This window comes from Balaenoptera ricei, chromosome 18, assembly GCF_028023285.1.
Source record: "Balaenoptera ricei isolate mBalRic1 chromosome 18, mBalRic1.hap2, whole genome shotgun sequence".
Classification (NCBI taxonomy): domain Eukaryota; kingdom Metazoa; phylum Chordata; class Mammalia; order Artiodactyla; family Balaenopteridae; genus Balaenoptera; species Balaenoptera ricei.
The window spans coordinates 17,211,186-17,236,959 of NC_082656.1; the positions used below are offsets into that span (position 1 = coordinate 17,211,186).

General features: G+C 39.6%; 1 protein-coding gene across 5 annotated transcripts in view; it reads right to left on the reverse strand.

Annotated features, from left to right (window-relative positions):
* The window catches only part of RNASEH2B (ribonuclease H2 subunit B), an 82,072-nt gene extending 57,424 nt beyond the window's left edge, over nucleotides 1-24,648 (reverse strand). For 2 of the 5 annotated variants that reach the window (XM_059903064.1, XM_059903060.1), the window contains exons 1-3: nucleotides 24,460-24,648; nucleotides 11,410-11,457; nucleotides 153-224 (exon numbers count right to left, since the gene is read on the reverse strand). In XM_059903064.1, the coding sequence (XP_059759047.1) occupies nucleotides 153-224; nucleotides 11,410-11,457; nucleotides 24,460-24,523 (184 nt within the window). In that variant the 5' untranslated portion in view covers nucleotides 24,524-24,648. Of the gene's footprint in view, nucleotides 1-152; nucleotides 225-5,644; nucleotides 5,664-11,409; nucleotides 11,458-24,459 lie in introns of those variants that run through there. The other 3 variants (XM_059903061.1, XM_059903062.1, XM_059903063.1) reach the window with 3 other exon arrangements.
* Between the last annotated feature and the right edge of the window lie 1,126 nt (nucleotides 24,649-25,774).

Sequence of the window (25,774 nt, forward strand, 5' to 3'; positions counted from 1 at the left end):
TTTGTCACCATGTAATGCTATCCTACCTTTAAAAGCTATTCAGGAAGAACAAACATACAAAGACAAATAAATATACACACTTTTCAGCTACAACGTTTTACAAATGTTCAAGTTACCATTATCAGATGAGAGGGGAGGGGAGGAGCACTTACCTGAACATGGGTTAACCAGTTTTACAAACATAAGCCCACTTTTCATCTTCTTTGAAGCATCTTTTAAATACTCTGAAAAGAAATGATGAGTTTGTAAAATTAAAAGACATCTGTTTCGTTGCTCACTTTACTTACTTTACTCTTTTTCCTTCTTCTGTTTTTACGATTTTTCTTCCTAAAAATTTTAGCTCTCTTCTATTGCTTATAAATTGTGTGATCTTATGCAAATTATCAACTTCTCTGTAAAGTGCAGTGGAATTTAAGGTAGTTTTAATTTAATTCTTTGAGAAGTGATGAGCAGGACTCAGATGGCTTGGGTTAAACCTTGACTCAACCACTTGATAGCTTTGTCAACTCAGGCAAGGTTCCTCATGTCCTGTCTCAGCTGTCACATTTATAAAATGATGATGATAATAGGTACACTTGCCTTTCAAAGGATTAAACTAGCTAATTTGTTTAAAGTTCTTATATTCAGACAAACAGAAATAATAATAAATAATAAGTGATAGCTCTTATTACTATTATTATTTTTATTGTTACTATTATTATTAAATAGAACATTTAAAAAATAAATATGTACTGGACATTCATGTTTTTTGGCCCTAATTATGATTATCTACTCATGTCCTCTGTCCATTTTTCTAGTAGGGCATTCATCTTTTTTTTACTACCGTATTAGGAGTCTTTATACAGTAAGGATATCAAATCTGCTTTTAATGATATTTTTTTTTGGGGGGTGGCACACCATGCGGCTTGTGGGATCTCAGTTCCCAGACCTGGGATTGAACCCAGGCCATGGCAGTGAAAGCCCCGAATCCTAACCACTAGGCCATCAGGGAACTCCCTGTTTTTAATGATTATTTCACCACTTAGGAGATATAAAATCTTTGTGTAATCTCATCAATAATTTCCTTCATGGTTGTATCTTTTGTGTCATACTTAGAAGGGCCTTCTCTCCCTCAAGATTATGTGAATTGCCCATATTTTCTTCTAGTACTTTTAGATTATAGTTAACCTATTGGGAATACATCTCTGTATAAGATATGGGGAGGAGATACCCAACTTTAATTTTTTGCACTGAGTTGTTCAGTTGTCTCCATGCCATCTAACTGAATAACCTATGCTAAGTGTTTCAAACACATTTATGAGTCTGTTTATGGACACTGTATTTTGACCCATGAATCTGTGGCTATATTAGCATTAGTACTTCAATATTTTAATTATTGTAGCTTTAAAATACATTTTAATATCTGGTGAGTTAAGTCCTCTCATTATGTTTCCTCCATGATATTTTAATGCCAAAGTTTAAATCATATAGATTAAAACATAAAGACCATGACAATTTTATTTATAACATCCTCATACATTTTGAGTGGCATATTTAAACCCATTTAAAGAATCTCTCTCCAAAAGGAGCCAAGGGACTTTGATTAATAAGGGAGCAGAGCAACAATCTACCAAAGAGTAAATCAGAAAGCGTTGAGAAAGGAAGGGAACTTGCAGTCACTTTTATTTTCTACAGCCTCACTCCCTTTACCCCACTTCAGATCTTCATAAACTTAAACATAGCAAGCATGTTTAGAAACTGGCTTACTCATAAATGGTGTAAGTACAACTTTTTTCTCAATAGTGACATTAAATATATAAAGAAAAAACCCCCTAATTCTGAGATTTTCACTTGCAACCAAATGGAATAACAGAAACCCAATTTAACAGCCAAAAAACAAAAATAAAAAGGACAAAATATGCAAAACAACTATTTTCAACACACTGAGGTTGAGCCAGGCAGGACAGTTATCTGAGAGATGGGAAACAAATGAGGTGAGTCCTGTGATCGCCCCAGCTTACTGCCTTGAGACAGTTTCCAGGCCACAGTGCAGAATGGGAGAACCCAGGTGAAGCCTGGCCGACTCCCTGAGTTGAAGAGATGGAGCGGAGAGTTCTCAAGACACCATGGCTGGAGTTCACAGGTCAGCATACAGGAACTGAGCTACAAAGAGAGAAAACCCCAGGGATCTGCAAAGAGTACTGCTTGAGTAGAGTATTCAACAGAGTACTGATCAGTGCATGCACGTGATGAAACTACCTAAGGGTAGGAGAAAAACCAGCGGAACAGATTAGAGGGAACAGTACCCCACGTGCACTCGGGGCCCTGCACTGGGCCTATTCCCAGGCAGACTGGAAAACCTCATAATTCAGAGGACACTGGGTACAGTACTCCAAAGGGTCTTGCCTCAGTGGTTGGGGACAGACTAGACTAAACGTTGCTCCAGTCCCACCGAACTAATTTTAAAAGTAAGACCTGAAAGAATCAAACTGTTTCCAAGTACCTCCACTGCGTCCCAGAGTGAAGCTCAAGATTATTGATAGGAATACAAAAATATTCATCTGCCAAAAAGGTAAAATTCACAATGTCTAATCAAATATTACTAGGCATTCAAAGAAGCAAAAAAATATGACCCATAATGAGAAAAATAAAGAAATCAATTATTGAGAGGGGGTACTGATGTTAGACACAGATGTTAGAATGAAGAGACAAAAGGATTAAACACAGTATTCCTCATGTACAAGAAGTTAAGTAGAGACACAGAAGATTTTTTAAAAAGACCCAAGTTGAGACAAAAAATACACCAGATGCGATTAATGGTGGAAGAAAAGATTAATGAACTTGAAGACACAGCAATAGAAACTATCTAAAATGAAAACACAGAGAAAAAAAGAATTAAAAATAAAGTATCAGCAAACTGTGGGACAACTTCAAGCATCCTAATAATTTACGTGTGATTGGAGCTCCTGAAAGAGAACAGGGGGGAAATAGAAGAATATTTTAAGTATGGCAGAACAGTTTTGAATTTGATGAAAACTATAAACCCACACATCCAAGTTCAATAAGCCCAAAGCACAAAGAAACAGGAATAAAATTATGCATCAGAATCAATAGTTCAAAACCAGTAATAAAGAAAACATCTTAAAAGCAGAGAGAAAAAAATGACATCAGGTACTGAAGCACAAAGCTAAAAATGATAGCAAATTTCTTACTAGAAACAATGCAAGCCAGAAGACAATGGAGAAACATCTTGAAAATACTAAAAGAACACATGATGAACCCAGAGAAAATACCCTTGAAAAGTGAAGGTGGTCAATAAATTCTTTCAGAAATACAAGGGCTGAAAGAAATAATCACCAATGGACCCACATGACAAGGAATGCTAAGGGAAGTTCTTCTGCTAGACGGAATATGAAACCCCATGAAAATATGAATCTACACAAAGGAATGAGGAACACTGGTAATGGTGACTGCAGGGGTAAAGAATTTTTCTTACTATTTAAATCTCTTTAAAGATCACTGACTAAACAAAAATAACAATTTAGTGCAGGGTTTATAACATATGCATAAATAAAATATATGACAATAATAGCATAAAGGCCAGGAAGGGAGAAATGAAAATATACCACTGAGAGTTTCCTACACTATATGTGGAGTGGTGTTATATCACTTGAAGGTAGATGTAATCATTTAAATATGTGTACAGCAAACCCTAAAGCAGCCAGTTAAATTACAAAACAAAACAAAACAAAATGCTGTTACTAATAAGACAACAAAGGAGATGAAATAGAATCATAAAAAGCACTCAATTCAAAAGAAGGCAGAAAGGGAGTAAAAGAAGTACAAAGAACAGATGAGATAATTGAAAACAAATAGCAGAATGAGAGACTCAAATCTAACCATATCAATAATCATATTCAATGTAAATGGACTGAACATCCCAATTAAAAGAAATTGTCAGACTAGATAAACAAGTAAGATAAAATTATATGCTTCCTATAAAAAACACAATTTATATATAAAGATACAAGTAGATTAAAAGTAAAATGAAGAAGATAGAGTGTGCTTATCATGCTAACACTAATTAAAGGAAAGATGCAATGGCTCTGTTAATAACAGACAAAGGATATTGCCAGGGATGAAGAAGGTCATTTCATAATGATAGAAGGGTCAGGAGGAAATAATCCTAAATGTTTACAATCACACACACAGAGCTTCAAGATACACAAAGCAAAAACTGATAGAAACTTCTGCCCCATCTCTAACCCCAGGCAACCACTAATCTGTTCTCCATCTCTAAAATGCTGTCATTTTGAAAACGTTATATAAATGGAACCATACAGATTCAATTTTAAGAAATCTTTTAAGACTTTCCTTTCTGCAACTTATAAAAATGTAAAGGATAAAGTTTAGCACTGTTAAAAAATTTTCCACAAACTAAAACAGGTTGTGGTCTTCTCTCCTTTCCCTGCCAGCTGTTTCTCACTTCCCAGCATCACATTTCTTCATTATGTCTCAAGGCAAAGAAAAGGTGACCTCTCTTTTTCAGCAATACAGCCTTTATTTTATTTCAGTATGACAGTAAATCTTTCAGCTGTAACTTGGCAAATTATTATTGATTTTTGTTTTTCTTTTTTTTAATAGAAAACTTTGGTTCTAGTGACCCTTGCCAGCTCTCCTCCAGCTTTCCCATTCCTCCAGAGCTTAAAATAATCAAACTTTACAAATATCCAAAATCTAAAAAAGATATTTTTAATAACTATTCAAGGGAAGCAGTGTTTCCATTTTTCCCAGGAAGAGCAGTAAGTCCAGAGGATTAGCTACAGCCTAAAATGTCAAACTATAAGAACTTTGGAATTACTAAGTACAAATAAATACTGACATTAATGTGTTCTGCTGCAAATGCCAGTGTTCTCTGAAATATGCTTTAAGATATATTAGTGTAGATAGCACTGAAATGTCTATGTAACAGGCGAAAAAAGTCATCTTTTCTCATATAGAGCCTACAAAACAACTAGCTGTTGGACTCAACCTTTCAACACAGAATTCCAAGTGAGATGCTATACTCTTTAACACAGAATGCACTTCAAAATTCATCTCTCCTGCCCAATTCATTCATTCATTTGTTAATTACTGATTAGTAAAAACAGACCCAGCCTCTACCCATGGGGAGCTTTCAGATGTCCCATGGAAGAGACATATCTTGAATCAAATAATCACACAAATGTAGACTGCAAATGTAACAACTGCTGAGAAGAAATACATGGACTATGGGACCTTATGAAAGAGGATGTAACACAGATAAGGAGGTCTGGGAAGGCTTCCTGTGTGTAGCACTGGTTGAGTTCTTTGCTTTGATGCCTAAGGAGTCAAAGGAAGTATGCATTCACTTTACCAGCTAAATATTCAGTTGGCTTCTGGGCCAAATCCAGTACACAGGCAGGTTTTGTTTGCTATGCACATTTTTAAAAATTTGAATTAGGTGCCAATATTTGGAAATCAGATAATCTTACATGAGATACATTTTCCCTAAATATGAAAAAAAAATCGTTAGGCAAAGATTTGCCTTGCACTATCAAAACACCTGGCAACAACGAACATTTTGTTAAACGGCAGCTACCACTGTCTAGTTCCCTTTAGTCTTCCAAGGCATCTGTACACTCACCTCATGGCTGGATGATTATCAAATGCCACATCTGTGCTCACTAAACTGCATTCTCATTTTCTAGATTCTAGGTACCTACAGCAAATATCAGATGTGAATAAGTAACCGTTTAGTAATAAACACTATCCTCTTATTGAAACTGATTCTATTACCAATTTTACTATTCTAGGCACTGAGGATATAGTTGTGAATAAAACAAAGCCCCTATACTCACAGAAAGACTGCATCTAATACACCCCTTCATCTTCCCGTCTGCTTCTTCTCCACCCCAGTCCCTCAATCCTCTGCCCTCGCGCCTCGACAATCCAGTCCTACAGGGCAGGGAGTAAGACTCAGATCTGCCAGAACCTAGAGACCCCGTGTCCAGAACTGCATTGTCAAACAGAAATAAAATGCATCCCATAAATAGGAGTCACATTTGTAATTAAAACTTTTCTAGAAGCCATATTAAAAATATATAAAAATTTTCAACGATATATTTTATTTAACCCAATGTATATATCTAAAATATTTTTATTTCAATACATTAAAAAATATGAAATATGTTAGCATGATGTTAGCTATGGGTTTTTTATAGATGCCCTTTAACAGATTGAGAAAGTTTCCTATTCCTAATTTTTTGAGTGTTGTTCTCATGAAAGAGTATTTTCTCGAATGCTTTTTCTGTGGCTGTTGAGATGATTATGTGGTTTGGGGCCTTTATTTTATTGAAATAGTACAATATATTACATTGATTGATTTTGGTATGTTGAACCAACTTCGTATTCCTAGGACAAATCCCACTTGGTCATGGTGTATAATCCTTTTTACATACTCCTGGATTTGGTTTGTTACTTTTTGAGGATTTTTGCCTCTATGTTCATAAGGGATATATTCTGTAATTTTCTTTTCTTATGACATCTTTGTCTGGTTTCGGTATGAGGGTAATACTGGCCTCACAGAATGAGTTGGGAGGTAGTCTCTCTTCTTCCATTTTTTGGGAAAAACTTGTAAAGAATTGGTATTGATTTGTTCATTATTTAGAAGATTTTGCCAGTGAAGCTATCTGGGACTGGGCTTTTTTCTACGGAATGGTTTTAATTTACTAATCTAATCTACCTGCTATAGGTCTGTTTAGATTGTCTGTTTCTTCTTGAGTCCATTTTTGTAGTTTATGCCTTTCTAGGGATTTGTCCATTTCATCTAAATTATCTACTTTGTTGGTATACAGCTGTTCATAGTATTCCCTTATGTTCCTTTTTTATTGAATATTTCTATAAGATCGGCAATGATGTACTCTCTCATTCCTGATTTTAGTAATTTGAATTTTCCTTTTCTTGGTCAGTCTAGCTAAAGATTTGCCAATTTTGTTGATCTTTTCAAAATGGCTTCCTTTGAGTTCATTGATTTTTCTCTGTGTTGTTTTTCTGTAATCTTTATTTCTTCCCCTAGTTTGCTTTGAGTTCAGTTTGTTCTTCTTTTTCTAGTTTCTTAAGATGAAAGATAAGGTTATTGATTTGAGATCTTTCTTTTTTAATATAGGCATGTACAGCTATATATTTCACTCTGAACGCTGCTTTACTTCCATTCCTTACATTACTGTCCTTCATTTTCTTTCTTTTCAAAGTACTTTCTAGTTTCCTTTGTAATTTCTCCCTTGATCCATTGATTATTTAGGAGTGTGCTGCTTACGATTTCCACATGTTTGTGAATTCCCCAAGTTTTCTTCTATTAATTGCTTATTTTCGTTTCAGTATTTTTAGAAAGCATATGTTGTATGATTTCAGTCCTTTTAAATTTATTGGGGTTTGTTTTATGTCCTAGAATATGGTCTGGTCTGGAGAATGTTGTTGAGTGCAACGTTCTATAGATGTCTCTTAGGTCTTGTTGGTTTACAGAGTTGGTCAAGTCTTCCATTTCCTTGATGATCTTCCTCCTAGTTGTTTTATCCATATTGAAATGAGTTATTGAAATCTCCCACTATTATTGCTCAGTTTTCCACATTACCCTTCAATTCAGTCAGTTTTTGGTTCATGCATTTTGGGGCTCTGTCATTAGGTGCATATGTTTATAATTATTATAGCTTCCTAATTATCATTATAATGTATCCCTTTTTCTGTCCAGTAACAACTTTTAACACATTTACATTTCATGTAATTACTGATAAGGTAAGATTTACATCTGCCATTTAACTCTTTGCTTTCTATATGTCATGAAGTTTTTGTTCCTCTTTTCCCCTATTACTGACTTCTTTCCTGTTAAATAGATATTTTCTAGCACACAATTTTAATTCCCTTGTCATTTCTTTCACTATATTTTAGGGGGAGTTATTTTCTTAGTGGGTGTCCTGGGAATTACGATCAGCATCTTAACTTGCAAGAAAGTAGTTCAGATTAATGCTAACTTGAAAATTTCAATATCATAAAGAAATTTCCCTGCAATGTATTACCCCCTCATTTGTACTATTATTATCATACAAATTACATCTTTATATAAGCCCATCAACTGTTTTATAATTATTGCCACATGAGGTTGTATTTTAAATCAGAGAGAGAAAAGAGTTACAAACAAAAATACATCTGTACTGTCTTTTATATTTTTATCTATGTATTTATCTCTACCAGTGATCTATAGTCTTCATGCAGATTCAAGTTACCATCCAGTGTCTTTTCCTTTTAATCTGAAGGACCCCATTGTGATTTTCAGGTCTTAGTTTTTCTTTATCTAGGAATGCTTTAGTTTCTCCCTCAGTTTTGAAGGATAGTTTTACCAGACAGAGAACCCTTGGTTGAGAGTTTTTCTTTCAGCATCTTGAATATGTCATCCCACTAACTTCCGGTCTCCATGGTTTCTACTGAGAAGTCAGCTGTTGATCTTATTGAGGCTCCCTGTATTTGATAAGTCATTTTTCTCTTGATGCTTTCAAGATTCTCTCTTCGTGTCTGTCTTTTGATGGTTTGACTATGATGTGAGTAGGTGTGGATCCCCTTTAGTTTATCCCCTTGGAGTTTACTGAGCTTCTTAAATCTGTATATTATTTGTCATCAAATTTGAGAAATGTTTCACTATTAATTGTTTAAATATTCTTTTTCCCCCTTTCTTTTTCTCTCCTCCTCTGGGACCCATTATAAATATTCTGATATGCTTAATGGTGTACTACAGGTCTCTGAGACTGTTCAGTTTTCTCAATTCTTTTTTCTTTCTGTTCCTCAGGCTGGATAATATCAATTGATCAATCTTCAAGTTTGCTGCTTCCTTCCTCTTCTAGCTTAAATCTGCTGTTAAGCCTGCTAATGAAATTTTCTTTTCAGTCATTGTACTTTTCAACTCCAGAATTTATACATACTTTTGTAATTTCTATATCTCTTTATTGATATACTCTATTTTGTGAGGTTTCATTGTCATACTTTCTTTTAATTCTTTAGACATAGTTTACTTTAGTTCTTTGAGTATATTTATAATAGCTGATTAAAATCTTTGTAGAATAAGTCCAACATCTTGGCTCCCTCAGAAGCAGTTTCTATTGATTACTTTTTTCCACCTGTGTATGAGGCATACTTTCTTATATCTTCATGTGCCTCATATCTTTTTATTGAAAACTGGACATTTTAGATAATATAACAATAAATGTGACAATTCTAGAAATCAGACTCCCTTTTCCTAACTCTCTAAGACTTATTGTTGTTGCTGCTTTTGGTCATTATTGCAATTGTTACAATCTGTTTGTTTAGTGACTTCTGGACAAATCCTGTAGTCTCTATTCCCTGTAGTGTGCAACCACTGATGTCTCAGTTAGCTTAGTGTTAGCTAATGACTGGTCTGAGATATCCTTAAAAGTTTTGCACCAAAAAGTCTCCCAACATTTGCTGAGTGGATCTTCATGTGTGTTGGGGCATGCCTTCAACACTCAGGCAATTTAAACTTCTGCCTTAGCTTTTATTTACTGCTTCCCTTGGGCCTCAAGGTCAGTCAGAGGTGAGAGAATCGGGCTTCTCAGGTCTTTCCTAGGTACGCACACAGCCTTGCATGTGTGCACAGCGCTCTAATTCCCTAGGAATATGTCAGAGCTTTTCAAAGCCTTTTACGGAGATTTTATTCCCATATGTTCCTTTTAAGTTTTTGGCCAGGTTCTTATTTTCGCAACTGGTATTGCCCCCTCAGCAGCTGAGTATCAATTGCCACTGATTGTTTTTGACAAAGGTCCTGGGAATAGGGTTTTCCTGCAGAGTGAGTTCTGAGCTCCCATCAGGTCAAATGACAACAATGCCCTGTGAACAGGGCTTTTCCAGGGAGCTGGAAGACAGGTCAAATAGGGACAATGCTCTGGGATGGGACTTTTTTTTGAGGAGCCCCAAACAAGGCCTGCCCATCCAGTGGTTGCAAGTCTGCTGGTTTTCAAGGTTACTGTAGACCTGAGCAAAGGGAGATGGGAGCAGTTCAAGTTGCAATGCCACAAACCTTGCTCAATGAGATTCAGCAGTTTTTCTTGAATAAACACTCCTCAGATTGTTGGAAGCCTTTGGCTAATTTCAAGAGTTCTGAAAAAGTTGATTTTGGACATCTTTGCCAATGTTTTCACTGCTTTTACGGAGGAGTGGATCTACCGCCACCAGATTTGGAAGACTTAGTATGAAAAAATAACTCATATTGTTATAATACTTCTAATATATCCCTTAGTTGATAGTTTTGTGTGTGTGTCCCTTAAGCACACAAAATTACTTTTGACTATAAGCTAAAGGCTCTGTCAAAGATAGAGAGTTTAAAATTTTTCATGTAAGTTTGGAAAATCCTGTGTTATCCCATGGGCTAGCTCCTCACCCACTAAGCTTGGAAGCTCCATCGTTTTCCTAACTTTTACCTGCATCATCAGCACAGCTGAAGGATAGCTAAATTAATTAGGGAAGTCAAAAAAATCTGCTTTTAGAATAATGGGAAAGAATCAGAAAAGTAGGATTGGGACTGTAAAGAAGGGTTTTCTTCTATAAACCTATTTTTAACTGATACCTATTTCTTTGATCATGTCAGCATAGAAAGAACACAAGGTCTGAAGTCAGATCCATAATCCATTCCCAGCTCCTCTTCTTACTCAGTAGTGTGACCTTGGGCAAGATATTCAACTTCTCATGCCTCACTTATTTCATTTACAAAATGGGCATAATAATTATTTTACAGGTTTTTGTTAGGCTTAAATAAATGTGAAAGTGGCTAGAACATGCAATAAGCACTCAATTAAGAACCAGTGTCCTTGCTCTTAACTATGTGGAAACATTAAGAATACGCTGGGAATATTAAGATCAAAATATAAAAGTCAAGAATTCCAAGCACAGAACTACCAAAGGGCCTAACAATTAGCTTTCCAAGAGCAGACTAAATTAGGACCAGTATGGGAACACCTCGGAGATATTGTGGGTTCAGTTCTAGACCACTGCAATAAAGTGAACATCACAATAAAGCTAATATCGCAATAAAGCGAGTCACAAGAATTTTTTGGTTTCCCAGTGCACATAAAAGTTATGTTTATACTATACTGTAGTCTGTTAAGTGTGTAATAGCATTATGCCTAAAAAAAAGTACATCTTAATTTAAAAATTTTGCTAAAAAATGCTATCATTTGATCTTTCAGTGAGTCGTAATCTTGCAATAGTAACAACATCAAAGATCACTGATCAACATATAACAAATACAGTCATAATGAAAAAGTTTGAAATATTCTAAGAATTACCAAATGTGACACAGAGACATGAAGTGAACAAATGCTGTTGGAAAAATGTCGCCAGTAGACTTACCCAATGCAGAGTTGCCACAATCTGTCAATTTGTAAAAACATGCAGTATCTGTGAAGTGCAATAAAGCAAAGCGCAATAAAATTATGCTTGTATATTCTTTTCAAGAAGCCAGAACACAAAGCATTTTACGTGCAAAAATTAAGATAACATATAGTAAAGTACCCAGCAGTTTCTGGCACATGGAATATGCTCGATAAATGTTACATGAATGTGTTGTTTGATTTTTAGAACAAGCTCAGTAAGAAATGATAAAAGCAAGTTTTTATATTTAATGAGCCAAACTTCATTTATATGGAAAATTTACTCATGTGAAACACCTTCTTTTAAAACCATGCTGAATAAAATAAGACTTCACATTTTATTTTTTAAAGAGTAAGCTTTGCACTTTCTTTTTTTGACTGTTTTCTCTTACATAAGAGATGACATAAGCCATGCTGGCTAAAAGAGTATTTTACAAAAACAGAAAAAATTCCGACAAATCAGAAGCAGGTACTCAGTCTCTTTGGGCATTTCAGATTCAATAATATCTTAAACTTCCAATTATCTCAAGCCCTGCCTCTTGAGTTTATGTCTAACCAATTCCACACAGTTTTCTTATGGTCTCTGCCTTCTCTATAAAGATCCAATTTTATGTCCCACTGGTCACCATGAACTCTAGCAGCAAATCTTCCATCTGTTTACCATCCCGATCTAAATACCTCAACAAAAAGGAAACTCTGATTGCTACTTTCCTGACATTTGAACTTTAAAGAAAATATACCAATGACAAAGAGACAACTGTGTCCAGTGAATGTAAAATAACAAATAAAAGCTAATATGTATGCAGCATTTACTGTATACCAGACATTATATATATATGAGGTGTGTATATATATATATATATATATATTCATCAGATTATACGTATATATAATCCTCGTATAATCCTTGTAATATCTCTATGAGGTAGGTACCATTTTAACTCCCAGTTTTGTAGATGATAAATTTGCCGAAAGTTAGGAAACCTGTCCAAGGTCACAGAGCTATTCAGCTATACACAGAGCCAAGATTTAAATCAGGCAACAAACATTTTAAACTATGACACTTTAGAGAATCTCTTAATCTGAAGTCCCATCCTTCCTTCTTAACTCAGGAAACAAAACTGTGGCTGTGAAGCACAATCATTATCTTGGTATAACTGTCCTCCTGTGACACAAACATCTCAAACTCATCTGTCCCCCTCCTGTCCTGTCCTCCTCAGAGCCTTCTTTCTAATCAGTTGCCCCACTCCAATCCAGCCAGTAGCCCCCACTGTCAGGGGTGCAGCAGAAGAAAGAGAAGGAGGGGGAGCTAAGGAAAGTGAGAAAGAGAAAAAGACAGGATCAAAAAATAGATAAAAGAAGGATGAGAGAAATTTGTTGTGGGATACAAGAAACATCTGGTGATAAAAACAGATAAAGTCAAGTTTGACCAATGGAAAAAAAAGGAAACTGATCTTAGCGATTACAATACCCTATGCACAGCTGCATATATCCTCTGCCCCCAATTATCTATGACATCTTAATGCTTAAAAATTAGAGTGCACAGCACATTATCAATGCATAGACTTAAACATTCAGTATGTTTGAAAAGTTATTCGTGAAGTATTGTACAAGCCAAAATGGAACATTATTTTTCATCTGCAGAGTATACAGTATGGGGTGTTGTACACTTGATATGAAGTTATTTATCAACTAGTTTTTAAACTTGGCAGCTCGTTCTTATCCCTCTCTTGGTTAAGACAAGTTTCTTCATATCGTTTAAAGTTCAAAGACACGAGACAGGAGAGAGAGAGAGCCACCTTTTTGCCAAGTGTTCTTATGACTTGGAAGCAATGGGCATTTGTTCGTGACCCTGTCTGATTTTTGGCACATAGCAGATAAGCTCTGAGAAACACACCCCCCCGTTACACGAAGAAGAAAGAACAGATATCAAAGCACCACTCATTTTATTTTTAGATACCATATCAAGGCTATTCAGGTTTCTTATGAAGATCCAAAAGAAAAAAAAAAAAGAGAGAGAGATTATCACTCTCATGCTTGTGCAATATGCCCTAAACAGGTCCCAGTTCATTTTCTTTAGACTTCAGCCATTAGAATATATTCAGACTCACTGGTTCCCTTCTGCCTGATTGCCAGAGATACCTCCTTGGGAACGCTTTGCTAGGACACAAATATGATGCATGCAAGACAAATCAGCATAATTTCCAAGTTACTTGCCGCTTCCAGGAATGCTAATTTCAGTAATAACTATATGCCTTCCTTTCCCAAGATGTTAGTACTGCCATCAAAGAGATCTGGGTCACTTTCCTGGCTTTGAAGCTCTCAGCTTCCTCAAACACTACAGGAGGCAAACCAAGAAAAGCTAGAGAGTGGCATGCAATAGAAAAAGAATTTCCAAGTACCGGGTTCCTCTAAGAATATCTTTTCATTTTGAAGTTTTGAAGAAAATGGCCTTTGCCAAGACCATAGAAGATAAAATCTCCATTCTTTTAGGGCTGACCTATCAATGGCCACATTTCTAGGAATGGCTTGTGCACCGAAGAAGAAACTGATGCAGAACTTCAAGTTTGTAGCCAACTCAAAGCCACAAAGAACAGCAACATACAGAGATGGAGCCAAGGCCTTGAAATATCCGGGAAGCAGGAAAATTCTGGTGAGGGAGAAAGGATAGACCTGACTGGGATGTCCAATAACAACAGCACTGGCTCATGGAGACGTGGTGTGCCTGGTTCCTGGTCATCAAACTGACAACAGGGGACACCCAGCCTTCCTGGTCCTCCCACCTCTCCCACAGTGGCGAGGACCATCATCAGCCAGCAGAGTGGCCTTGTGCACACAGCAGGGGCCCTGGAGGACTCAGGAGAGCTGACAGTCTTTGCCACTTAATTCCTGTTGAGTGTTGGGCAGATTATTTGACTTCTCCGAGTCTTGTAAAATGGTGATAATAAAGCTTGTGTTGACTACTTCCCATGGTCACTGTGAGGGTCAAATACAATAACATGCAATATCATCAGAGTGTATTACAATGGTATAAGAGATGGAAGATACGGGCCTAGGAGACGGGTTTCCTAAAAATTATATAAACCTTGGCAAAGGAAGGAGGGTATAAGTTATAGCCAAACCCAATTCTCCATACAATAAACCTCTGCCATATCTCTATGCCATTCAAAGACTACCAATTAACAGGAAACTGAGAATGCTTGACTGAGACAGGCTGGGTGACATGTGGCTGAGGCTCCTGGCCGGAGCGGGTCTCACTGGCGAGGGAGGGCAGTGGTCGGCTCTTGTGCTGTCCACCCTGCACCTTTTCCTTCCTCCGGACAAAGCACTCCCTACGCTCAGCGCCCTCGCCGTCGCTCTCTCCCACCTGTAATGGTAGTGGAGCTCGCCCCTCCCTGGCTACAGCTCATAGTGGGTAGAGGCTAGGGTTACAAGTGATCTCAGGGGCCGGTCAGAAGCCTGTCTTGAAAACCGTAAACAAAGAACTAAGAGAAGAGGGGTAGCTTCTCCCAGCAGACACCAGGAGGCTTGGGGCTTGGGTGCAGGGTGTATGCAGCCTGTTTTACAGGAACCGGAAGAAGAAGCTGATTTGAGACAAGGAAGTTAACACTGAGAGAGGCAGAAACCCTGGACCTCCTGGTGCTGCAATGCCCTATTCCAGAGGTCCCTGAGCTCTCCACCACCCCGCCACCCTGCCCCCAACACAGCCGTCCCTTCTTAGGAACACGTGGCCCTGCTAAGGAAGTCCCGAAAAAGCATCAGTCACGTTTTCTAATACACAATCAGGATGCATTGTCCCCACACTAAAGAAAGAGTAATTACCATACCAAGGTAGACCCATGGTCCGTTCAAACTGTCATCCTATTTATGGCAAACACACCAAGGTCGTTTGCAGAAAACCATGCTTGTCTTCAAAAATTCAAGCTCAGGGCTTCCCTCGTGGCGCAGTGGTTGAGAATCTGCCTGCCAATGCAGGGGACACGGATTCGAGCCCCGGTATGGGAAGATCCCACATGCCGCAGAGCAACTGGGCCCGTGAGCCACAACTACTGAGCCTGCGCATCTGGAGCCTGTGCTCCACAACAAGAGAGGCCGCGATAGATAGTGAGAGGCCCGCGCACCGCAATAAAGAGTGGCCCCCACTCGCCGCAACTAGAGAAAGCCCTCGCACAGAAACAAAGACCCAATATAGCCAAAAATAAATAAAATTTTTTTTAAAAAATTCAACCTCAAATGGCTTTCAAAACATCCTAGCCAGGCCGCATGTTCACTATGGTTCTGTGAATTTATCTTCACCCCTCCTGCATCTGATTGTATTTTCAGTCTTTATCCACTCTTCAAGAAAATCCAAGGCCAATATCACTGATGAACATAGATGCAAAAATCCTCAATAAAATACTAGGAAACATATCCAACAGCATATTAAAAGGATCGTTCACTATGATCAAGTGGGCTGTACCCCAAGAACGCAAGGATTCTTCAATATACGCAAATCAATCAATGTGATACACCATATTAACAAACTGAAGGATAAAAACCATATGATAATCTCAACAGATGCAGAAAAAGCTTTCAACAAAATTCAACACCCATTTATGATAAAAACTCTCTAGAAAGTGGGCAGAGAGGGAACCTACCTCAACATAATAAAGCCCATCTATGACAAACCCGCAGCCAACATCATTCTCAATGGTGAAAAACTGAAACCATTTCCTCTAATATCAGGAACAATACAAGGTTGCCCACTCTCACCACTATTATTCAACATAGTTTTGGAAGTTTTAGTCACGACAATCAGAGAAGAAAAAGAAATAAAAGGAATCCAAATTGGAAAAGAAGAAGTAAAACTGTCACTGTTTGCAGATGACATGATACTATACACAGAGAATCCTAAAGATGCCACCAGAAAACTACTAGAACTAATCAATGAATTTGGTAACGTAGCAGAATACAAAATTAATGCACAGAAATCTCTGGCATTCCTATACACTAACAACGAAAAACCTGAAAAAGAAGTTAAGGAAACACTCCCATTTACCACTGCAACAAAAAGAATAAAATACCTAGGAATAAACCTACCTAAGGAGACAAAAGACCTGTATGCAGAACACTATAAGACACTGATGAAAGAAATTAAATATGATACAAACAGATGGATACCATGTTCTTGGATTGGAAGAAAATGACTATACTACCCAAAGCAATCTACAGATTCAGTGCAATCCCTATCAAACTACCAATGGCATTTTTCACAGAACTAGAACAAAAAATTTCACAATTTGTATGGAAACCCAAAAGACCCCAAATAGCCAAAGCAATCCTGAGAAAGAAAAACGGAGCTGGAGGAATCAGGCTCCCTGACTTCAGACTACACTACAAAGCTACAGTTATCAAGACAGTATGGTACTGGAACAAAAACAGAAATATAGATCAGTGGAACAGAATAGAAAGCCCAGAGATAAACCCACACACATATGGTCACCTTATCTTTGATAAAGGAGGCAAGAATATAAAATGGAGAAAAGACACCCTCTTCAGTAAGTGGTGCTGGGAAAGCTGGACAGCTACATGTAAAAGAATGAAATTAGAACACTCCCTAACACCAAGCACAAAAATAAACTCAAAATGGATTAAAGACCTAAATGTAAGACCAGACACTATAAAACTCTTGGAGGAAAACATAGGCAGGACACTCTATGACATAAATCACAGCAAGATCCTTTTTGACCCACCTCCTAGAGAAATGGAAATAAAGACAAAAATAAACAAATGGGACCTAATGAAATTTAAAAGCTTTTGCACAGCAAAGGAAACCATAATCAAGACGAAAAGACAACTGTCAGAATGGGAGAAAATATTTGCAAATGAAGCAACTGACAAAGGATTAATCTCCAAAATATACAAGCAGCTCATGCAGCTCAATATCAAAAAAACAAACAATGCAGTGCAAAAATGGGTGGAAGACCTAAATAGACATTTTTCCAAAAAAGACATACAGATTGCCAACAAACACATGTAAGGATGCTCAACATCACTAATCATTACAGAAATGCAAATCAAAACTACAATGAGGTATCACCTCACACCAGTCGGAATGGCCATCATCAAAAAATCTACAAACAATAAATGCTGGAGAGGGTGTGGAGAAAAGGGAACCCTCCTGCACTGTTGGTGGGAATGTAAATTGGTACAGCCACTATGGAGAGCAGTATGGAGGTTCCTTAAAAAGCTAAAAATAGAACTACCATATGACACAGCAATGCCACTACTGGGTATATACCCTGAGAAAACATAATTGAAAAAGAGACATGTACTGCAATGTTCATTGCAGCAGTATTTACAATAGCCAGGACATGGAAGCAACCTAAGTGTCCATCGACAGATGAATGGTTAAAGAAGATGTGGCACATATATACAACGGAATATTACTCAGCCATAAAAAGAAATGAAATTGAGTTATTTGTAGTGAGGTGGATGGACCTAGAGTCTGTCATACAGAGTGAAGTAAGTCAGAAAGAGAAAACAAATACCGTATGCTAACACATATATATGGAATCTAAAAAAAATATGGTTCTGATGAACGTAGGGGCAGGCCAGGAATAAAGACACAAGACATATGGAATGGACTTGAGGACACGGGGAGGGGGAAGGGTAAGCTGGGACGAAGTGAGAGAGTAGCATTGACATATATACACTACCAAATGTAAAACAGATAGCTAGTGGGAAGCAGCCGCATAGCACAAGGAGATCAGTTCAGTGCTTTGTGACCACCTAGAGGGGTGGGATACGGAGGGTGGGAGGGAGACGCAAGAGGGAGGAGATATGGGGATATATGTATATGTATAGCTGATTCACTTTGTTATACAGCAGAAACTAACACAACATTGTAAAGCAATTATACTCCAATAAAGATGTTAAAAAAAAAAAAGAGATAATCCATTCCAAGTATGTACTGCCTACTCTGTGAAGCAATACTTCTTATTTGGTATATTTGTTATAAGTAAACTCATAACAAGCCTATTCAGTGCTCAAAGTATGACCTACAGATTCTTTGTCAGCTTTATTCATGTCACTGTCTGAGTTTTTGTCTTTATCAAAATTTAAAGAAAAAAGTTTCAGCCCCCTAGCTCCCCATTAAATCAGTCTAACCATCTTTCTCTAATTCTATGTAGAACTATAGTAAACAGAACCAGATAGTACTCTTGTGTAACCTCAGTGTCCCTGAGTGTTTTAGTCAGTGTTCCCGCAAATAAGAAGTTAAGAGTAAATAGTGAAATAAAGGCAGAAATAGAAAAATGAGAAAAAATTTAAGAACACGGGAATTCATTCTATGATACATACAACACAAAAAGCCTGGAAAAAATATTTCCAAAATCGTTATTTTTCAGTGGCAGGATGATGGACAAATTCTTTTCTTCTGTATATTTTTCTGCATTACTAAAATTTCTACACTGGGTACGTACTACTGCTCTAATAAAAAAAGTTACTGAAAAAAAAAAAAACACTGGGAGAAAAATGTGTAAGTGAAGAATTAGATGGTCAGAACTGAAGTTAAATGAGCAACTGACGATGGAAGAGAGTCTTGCCAAATGTTGTGAGGACTTCAGGCCCTCGCAGGGAAATCAGCTCTGGCTGGGGAGCCCTCAGCCAGCCTGGATTCTAGCAGTTCCAGAGGCAGGTAAGGAAACAGGCTCAGAGCAGATCGGACCCTTTCACCAGCGAGCTCACTCCACTTTAGCGAACAGTCATACCTAGAACAGAAAGGCACTTTCAAAGATATTTTAAAAACAAATATAAAGGACCTCTGAACGAATAGGCTGGAAGGCCTAGGTGGCATGCTTGCTTTCAGAGGCACCAGGCAAGGTTGGGTTCTAAAGCTTAAGGCCAACGAGCCCAGCAATGAGGAGCTAACAGGGGCCACCCGGGGAGAACGTGCCTGGATCCTCCCCAGCTACTGGCATGTACTGGGTGTCCAATACATACTCATATAAAAATGACAACGAACTGAATAACCACGATGAAATGTGTAGGTGGTCAAAGAGGTACCACTAACTTGCACACTAACAGGGGGAGAGGCCCAGAAGGAAGGCTTCCTGGAGGAGGTGACACTTGTACTGGGTTTAAAAGATAAGTAGGCATTTGCCAAGCAGAGAACATGGGAAAGAGTGGGTAGGGGTCCAGGCAGACACAAAGACATGCGCACTCAAAGAAAGAGAAGTTGTGCAACCTCAATATCGCTAAGTATTTTAGTGGGTGTTCCAATAAATACGTAGTAAGAGTAAATAGTAAAATAAAGGCAGAAATAGAAAAAAGAACACTGGAATTCACTTTGTGATACATACAAATGGCTTAGCTTCATGGAAACTAAAGTTGATGGAAATGGAAAGGGAAGAAAAAGGACAGCGTGAGCAAAGACAAAGGCTGCAGGGAGAAACAGAATGTGAGCCATTTATTCTTTTAGCAAATGTTTACTGAATGCCTGCTCTGTCCCAGGCCAGGGGGGCTAAGAGCTTGGGGTGCAAGAGAGAGCGTATGTGTAATTCAAACCAACAGACAACAACCCCGTAAGACCGGTACTGTTCTCCCCATTGCAGAGATGAAGAAATTGAGGCTTTACAATGAGCAAGCAATTTGTCCAAGGACACAGAGCTCATAAATAGCATAAATCTAGTTTTAGGTGTGTTTTATTATAGCCAGGCTTTCAAGAACATTGATGTTTGTTTGTTTCTTAAGATCATGGTTAAAGCTCAGAGGATACGGGGGAAACCCATGCAGCCCCTATTCCGCAATTGAAGTGGAAAAAAAATCATGAACATTTCTTACTTTCCTTTTATGAATTTTTTTCTGCCCTGGAGGATAAATATGTGGGAGTCATGAGTTCTGACTTATAAACGTCCAGGGGCCTTTTGGAACAATTACCAGCATGACAAGATCAGGCTCTGGAAACAGCCCAGTTATACCAACTGGCAACTGATTAAGTCCATCCACTTCAGAATGTGCTCAGATAGCAAGGGGAGCAGATCCAGTGAGTGGCCATCTGAGAAAGGTCAGTCGGGTTCCCTCCAAAAACGTTTCATAAAGACAAAGCCAGATTCAGGATTTGTGTGGAAAATGTTAAATACGCTCTGTGCTGGAAAACTCAGAGACTCCCTAACGGCTGACAGCCTGCAGGAGACTACTCAGTAAATGACAAATCTTCCAAGAAGCTGAGCTGAATGATTCAGAAGTTGTCTAAAGTCAGCACTTGAATCCTCCAGGTTCCCTATGTCTGGCCAAGTTAATGCAGGTTCCTCCCTGGTGAAAAAGCTCTTCTGAAAGTAGGGAAGCTTTCAGCCCACGAGGTCTATTTCTAAACACAAACATACCTACAAGCAAACAGTGTCGACAAGGAACAAAACACTTGCTTACATTCTTCTTCTGAGACTAACCGCATGCCCTCAGGTAAAAGAGGAAAAAAGTTTTATTTTTTTTTAGGGTCATTGAAAAGTCATTTGGGTCTATAGTAATTATTCCTTTGCCACATACTTTAAACTTCTACTTTTCAAACAAGAGGTGTTTCTTGTGGGCTTATGAAAAAGCTCCAAGTCTCTAATCAGAAATAACATAAATTTTCTCCATTATTAAATAGGAAATTAGTTTTTCCTTTTAAATTTGATTTCTTTTTTAATCCTTTAATTAGAATATAGTTCTAAAGCTTGCAGTTATACAAATCTATTTTTGTGTTCCTTTTGGAGAGTCAAATATGACATTTTATGTGTGATTATCATGGCACCTCACATAAAAGGGTCATTACTGTATTTGGAATGTCTAAGGTAGGCCTGGGATTATCTCCCAGAGGGTACCCCTTCCTCTACCCCCCAAAAACTGGCATTACTTATGCTATCTTGGGGGAAAAAAATAACAAATAGAAATACTCTTCCTAAAATACTTTTAAATGTGTATTTTCATAAAATAAAGGGGAATAACATTATTGCAAAACTTGTCTACAGTTGAAGATGTGATCTGAATTCCAGTTTGACCTGGAGGCTCTTTAATCAGGGGGTTGACTGGGGGATGATTTCAGCCTAAGTGGATCCTGAGATCATTTCTGTGCTTCCCTTTTTCCTCACGTAACATTAGGGTTTCCCGATGCTTTAACATTTCCTTGGAGACGGCTAAGTAACAGAGTTCAGCCACAGCAGCATATAACACCGTCTTCTCTCCTACATTCAGTGAATCTGTTCCCGCTGGCCTCTCACATCGGCATCCACTCCAACTTATTAGGACTGACAAGCGTACAAAACTTGGACTAGAGAAAAATATTAAAAATATAACTTAAACATTTACTTTTAAGGCAGCAAAGGGAGATGGAAACTTCTACCTTATTCCAAAAAGTTGAGATGTTCACGGTCTCTTACAGTAACCAAAGCTGCAAGCAGGCTAGTATTCCAGGGCGTGTGGGAGAAACGTTTGAGACCATCCCAAAGTGCAAGGAATGCTTACCCTGCTGAAACGGAAGGCAGTTCTATCTCCACTGGCCTATGAAAATCAAGGCTACGTCCGACCACCTCCAAGTATCCCTTCCAAGTTTCAGCTTTTGTTTTTGAGATATTCGACTTTTCCAGACAAACTGAAAACGAGTGGCAGAGAGACCTCTGTTACTCTGTAATACGGCCCTATGGTAGGGTACAGTCTCCGTCTCTTAAATGCGTAACTTACTGGGGATGACTTCCCACATGCTGGAAAAAACAACACATACACCTGTGAAGATGGGCCTCATACCCTGTACTTACATGCACTCCCCTGACCACGGAATTTCTGGCCCGCCATAAAGACAGCTACATCTGAGGCTGGCTGTTCCTATCTCCCAATCCAGCTCCCTAGGGCTGGTCCTACTTCAGTGGTTCCTAGCGGTGTCCTGTGACCAGCAGCAACAGCATCACCGGGCGGGGGGGTACTTGTTAGAAATGCACATTCTCAGGCCCCCCATAGACCTACTGAATCAGAGACTCTGGGGATGGGGCCCAGCTCCCCAGATGACTGATGTCCTCAAGACTGAGAAGCACAGTTGCACAGCAGTTATCAGACCACCAGCGTTTCTACACCCAGGGCCTGCAGATGGCAGTAAAGTCCAGCTAGAGGAATTACAGGCACTAGAAGCTCAAGTTCCAAGTCCTACAGAACCAGCCTGCCTGACCACACTGTTCTTTTTTTAACAGTTCCTTAACAGCTGGCTCAGCCTCCTCCAATGAGTTGGAAGGTCACAATACAACTCAGCTTCGAACAGGAACTAGACTGAAATTCTTCTCGCCGCCTGACAGTAGACATATTAAACCAACAGTTTCCAGGGATGCAATCAATATTAAATGATCTTAAAGGTTTTTGTGTTTAATACTAATACGGTGAGGATACAAACATACTTTAAGAATGAAAATTTCAATACTGATTAAATAGAACAAGATAAGAAATTCAAACTATTCTCAGCCATTGTGTGTATCTGAATAAAAATAATGCACTTGATTCTGAATGATTAGAGTTCCCACCGTTAAAATCTCATTGAATTAATGTGACAACAGTGAGAAGAGAATTTTTCTACTGTAAAGCATGTATCAGGTAGCCCTTTACTAGATTCTGTGAAAACCCTGAATTTTGCATTAACTTTTCCTATACAAACTACAAACATCTCTAGTGAGGATGTGGAACAACGGGAACTCTCACACACAGCTGGGAGTATGTACCAGTACAAGCGCTTTGGAAAACTGTTGAGCAGAGTCTACCAAAGCTGAACATAACAATATCCAGGACCGGTAATTCCACTCCTGGGTCTACACTGCAGAGAAATGAGCACTTCCATCTACCAAAAGCCTCATAAAAGAGTGTTCTTAGAAGTGTAACTCGTAATAGTTACAAATGGGAAATAATCCAAATATCCACTCACAGTAGTGGAGATAAATATTATGAATATGTATACAATAAAATACACCCAGCAAAGCAAACACAAACCAACCAACAAACCAGACTACTGCTACACAGAATATGGGTGGACCTCAGCTGAGTAAAAGGTGCCAGGTACAAAGTTAACACACACTTATCCAAACAGGCAGAACAAATTTCTGGTGACAGAGGTCAGCACAGAGGTTACTGAGGCTATCTACCAACAGGCAAGAGGAGCTCGCTGGAAAAGTTCTAGGCCTTGACCTGGGGAATGGTTACAGGGGTGTATACATATCAAAAGTTCATTGAGTTGCACACTTAAACTGGTACACGTTATGTATGTTATACTTCTTTATAAAGGGAGAAAAAGTTAAACATACACAAAATATTCTTGACAGGTGGTCATGTAACTATTTTCAATATCCATCATAAAAATCTAGATTACTGGGCGACTATATAGTTATCAGAGTATCATTTACTGCAAAAATACTGTATTTGCTAAGCTAAATCTCAAAATTACATAAAGAAAACAATGGGTTTTCCTTATAGCCAATGTTACACCGTCAAATCAATGTATCATCCTATGAAAAGGCCAAACCTTTCTGGCTTAAACTCCCTGGTCCCAAACTCCATTTACTCTGCCACTTCATGCCATCATAGGTGGCAACTGCTGTCCATCATCCCAAGCCCCAGCAGACCCTGGATGTGGTCATCATCCCGGGGGAGGCTGAAAATACTGGCTCCAGCATTCCTGTCATTAGCTACTTGCCTGAATCTCTTTGAACCACCCCTGTCCTAACCCCCGCCACCATCCAGTTCCCCTCCTGCCTCACAAACCAAGGCCTGTGCCAGGGCTGGGATCGTGTTAAGACAGCGCAGCCGCGCAGGGCCTGTTCCGGCTGCGCCTCGGCTCTGCGCTGACCCGGGAACACGCTGGGGTGCGCGCGCGGGGGCCGCGGGCCAGAGGGGGCGCGCCCCGCTGCCGCCGCTGCCGCCGCCGAGAACCCGCCCGGGCGCCGCCCCAGCCGCCGCTTGGCGCGCTCTCTGGCCGGGCCGCCCGGGGCAGGAGGCCCGGCCACGGCCGGGCGCGCCGCCATCCCGGGGCGGGCGTGTTTACCTGGGACTAGGAACACGTGCTGCCGGGCGCGAGCCCCTTCTCCGCAGTCCACGCCTGCAGCCATGCCGCCCGTTCGGTCCCGGCGGCCGCAGGCCTCTGAGCCCTGGGAGGGCGGGCTCGGCGAGAGCCCGGTGGCAAATGGCGGGAGAAGGGTCGATTCCGGGGAGCGCGGCGCGCGGAGGGACTGGCGGGGCCCGGAGGGCGGCCCGCGGGGCGAATTTCGTTTCGTTTCCGGAGACCGTCAGCGGCCCGGGTTAAGTTTTTAAATTGAGCGCCAGGCCCAGGCCGCCGGCCCACTGGCGCGTCGCCCGCCGGCGGGGAAGGGTCGCGGCCTCTCCCCTCCGCGGCTCGGCCAATGGTAGGTGCTCACCCGCGGCACCCAGTGACGCGGCGCGGGGGGCGGCGACCCGGGTTGGCGGCGGCGGCGGGCGGGGTGGCCTCGGTCTCGGGGCGCCCGGTCACCGCGCCCAGCGGCTCTCCGCCCAGGGACTCCCCACCCTGCGGAGAGCGGGCCGAGGCCGGGTCTCTGCGGAGTGGGGCTCCCGGAGGGATGACGCCTGCCATCTCCGAGGGCTGGCGGACTCGCGCACACCTAGCGGGAGGAAAAGCCTGGAGCAAATGCACGTTAAGGACAACAGCTGTCACATCGGAATCCTCATGCCACCGTTCCTTGTCAACGTTTCTTGATATCATTTGCATTCTGCGTTGGAATTAATGTCAGAATCTGGTGTGCTTTGTGATTCATAACAAAATGCATGTAAAGCGGTCCTCAAATTGGGGTTAGTCCTCATTACTAAAAAGAGGGGCACAGTTTGAGGCTCAAAACGTGCATTTGTTGTTTTGGAAGACATTGATTTGTAATGAGTTAAAAATTCAGACTTTTAAAAGCGATGTTCAAAAAGTTAAAGAGTCATGAAATTTCGGGGTTTAAACTTTTAAAAATAAAATTTTAATAGTACATGGTTTTAGAAAAGAAGGTAATAAATATTTGTCTCATACTTAAGAATAGTATGACTCCCTGCTACCCCAGATCCCCAATCCCCCTCCCCAGGGGCAATCACTGTTAACAGTTTCTTGTCTGTTCTTCAGAATTTTTCCATTCAAAAACAAGTTTATGTGTCTTATTTTTTTTTTTTTTTGCACAAATGGAAGAGTAACATACATAATTCTTAATGCACTTAACTTTTTTTGCTTAATCTTGAAGAGAGTTAAATTCTGCAGCACTAGATCTATCTCAGCCTTCTGAAAAGATTTTTTATTTCAGTCCTGTTTCCCATGAGGGGAGAAAAATGCAGCTCAAGTTGACTGCAGGACA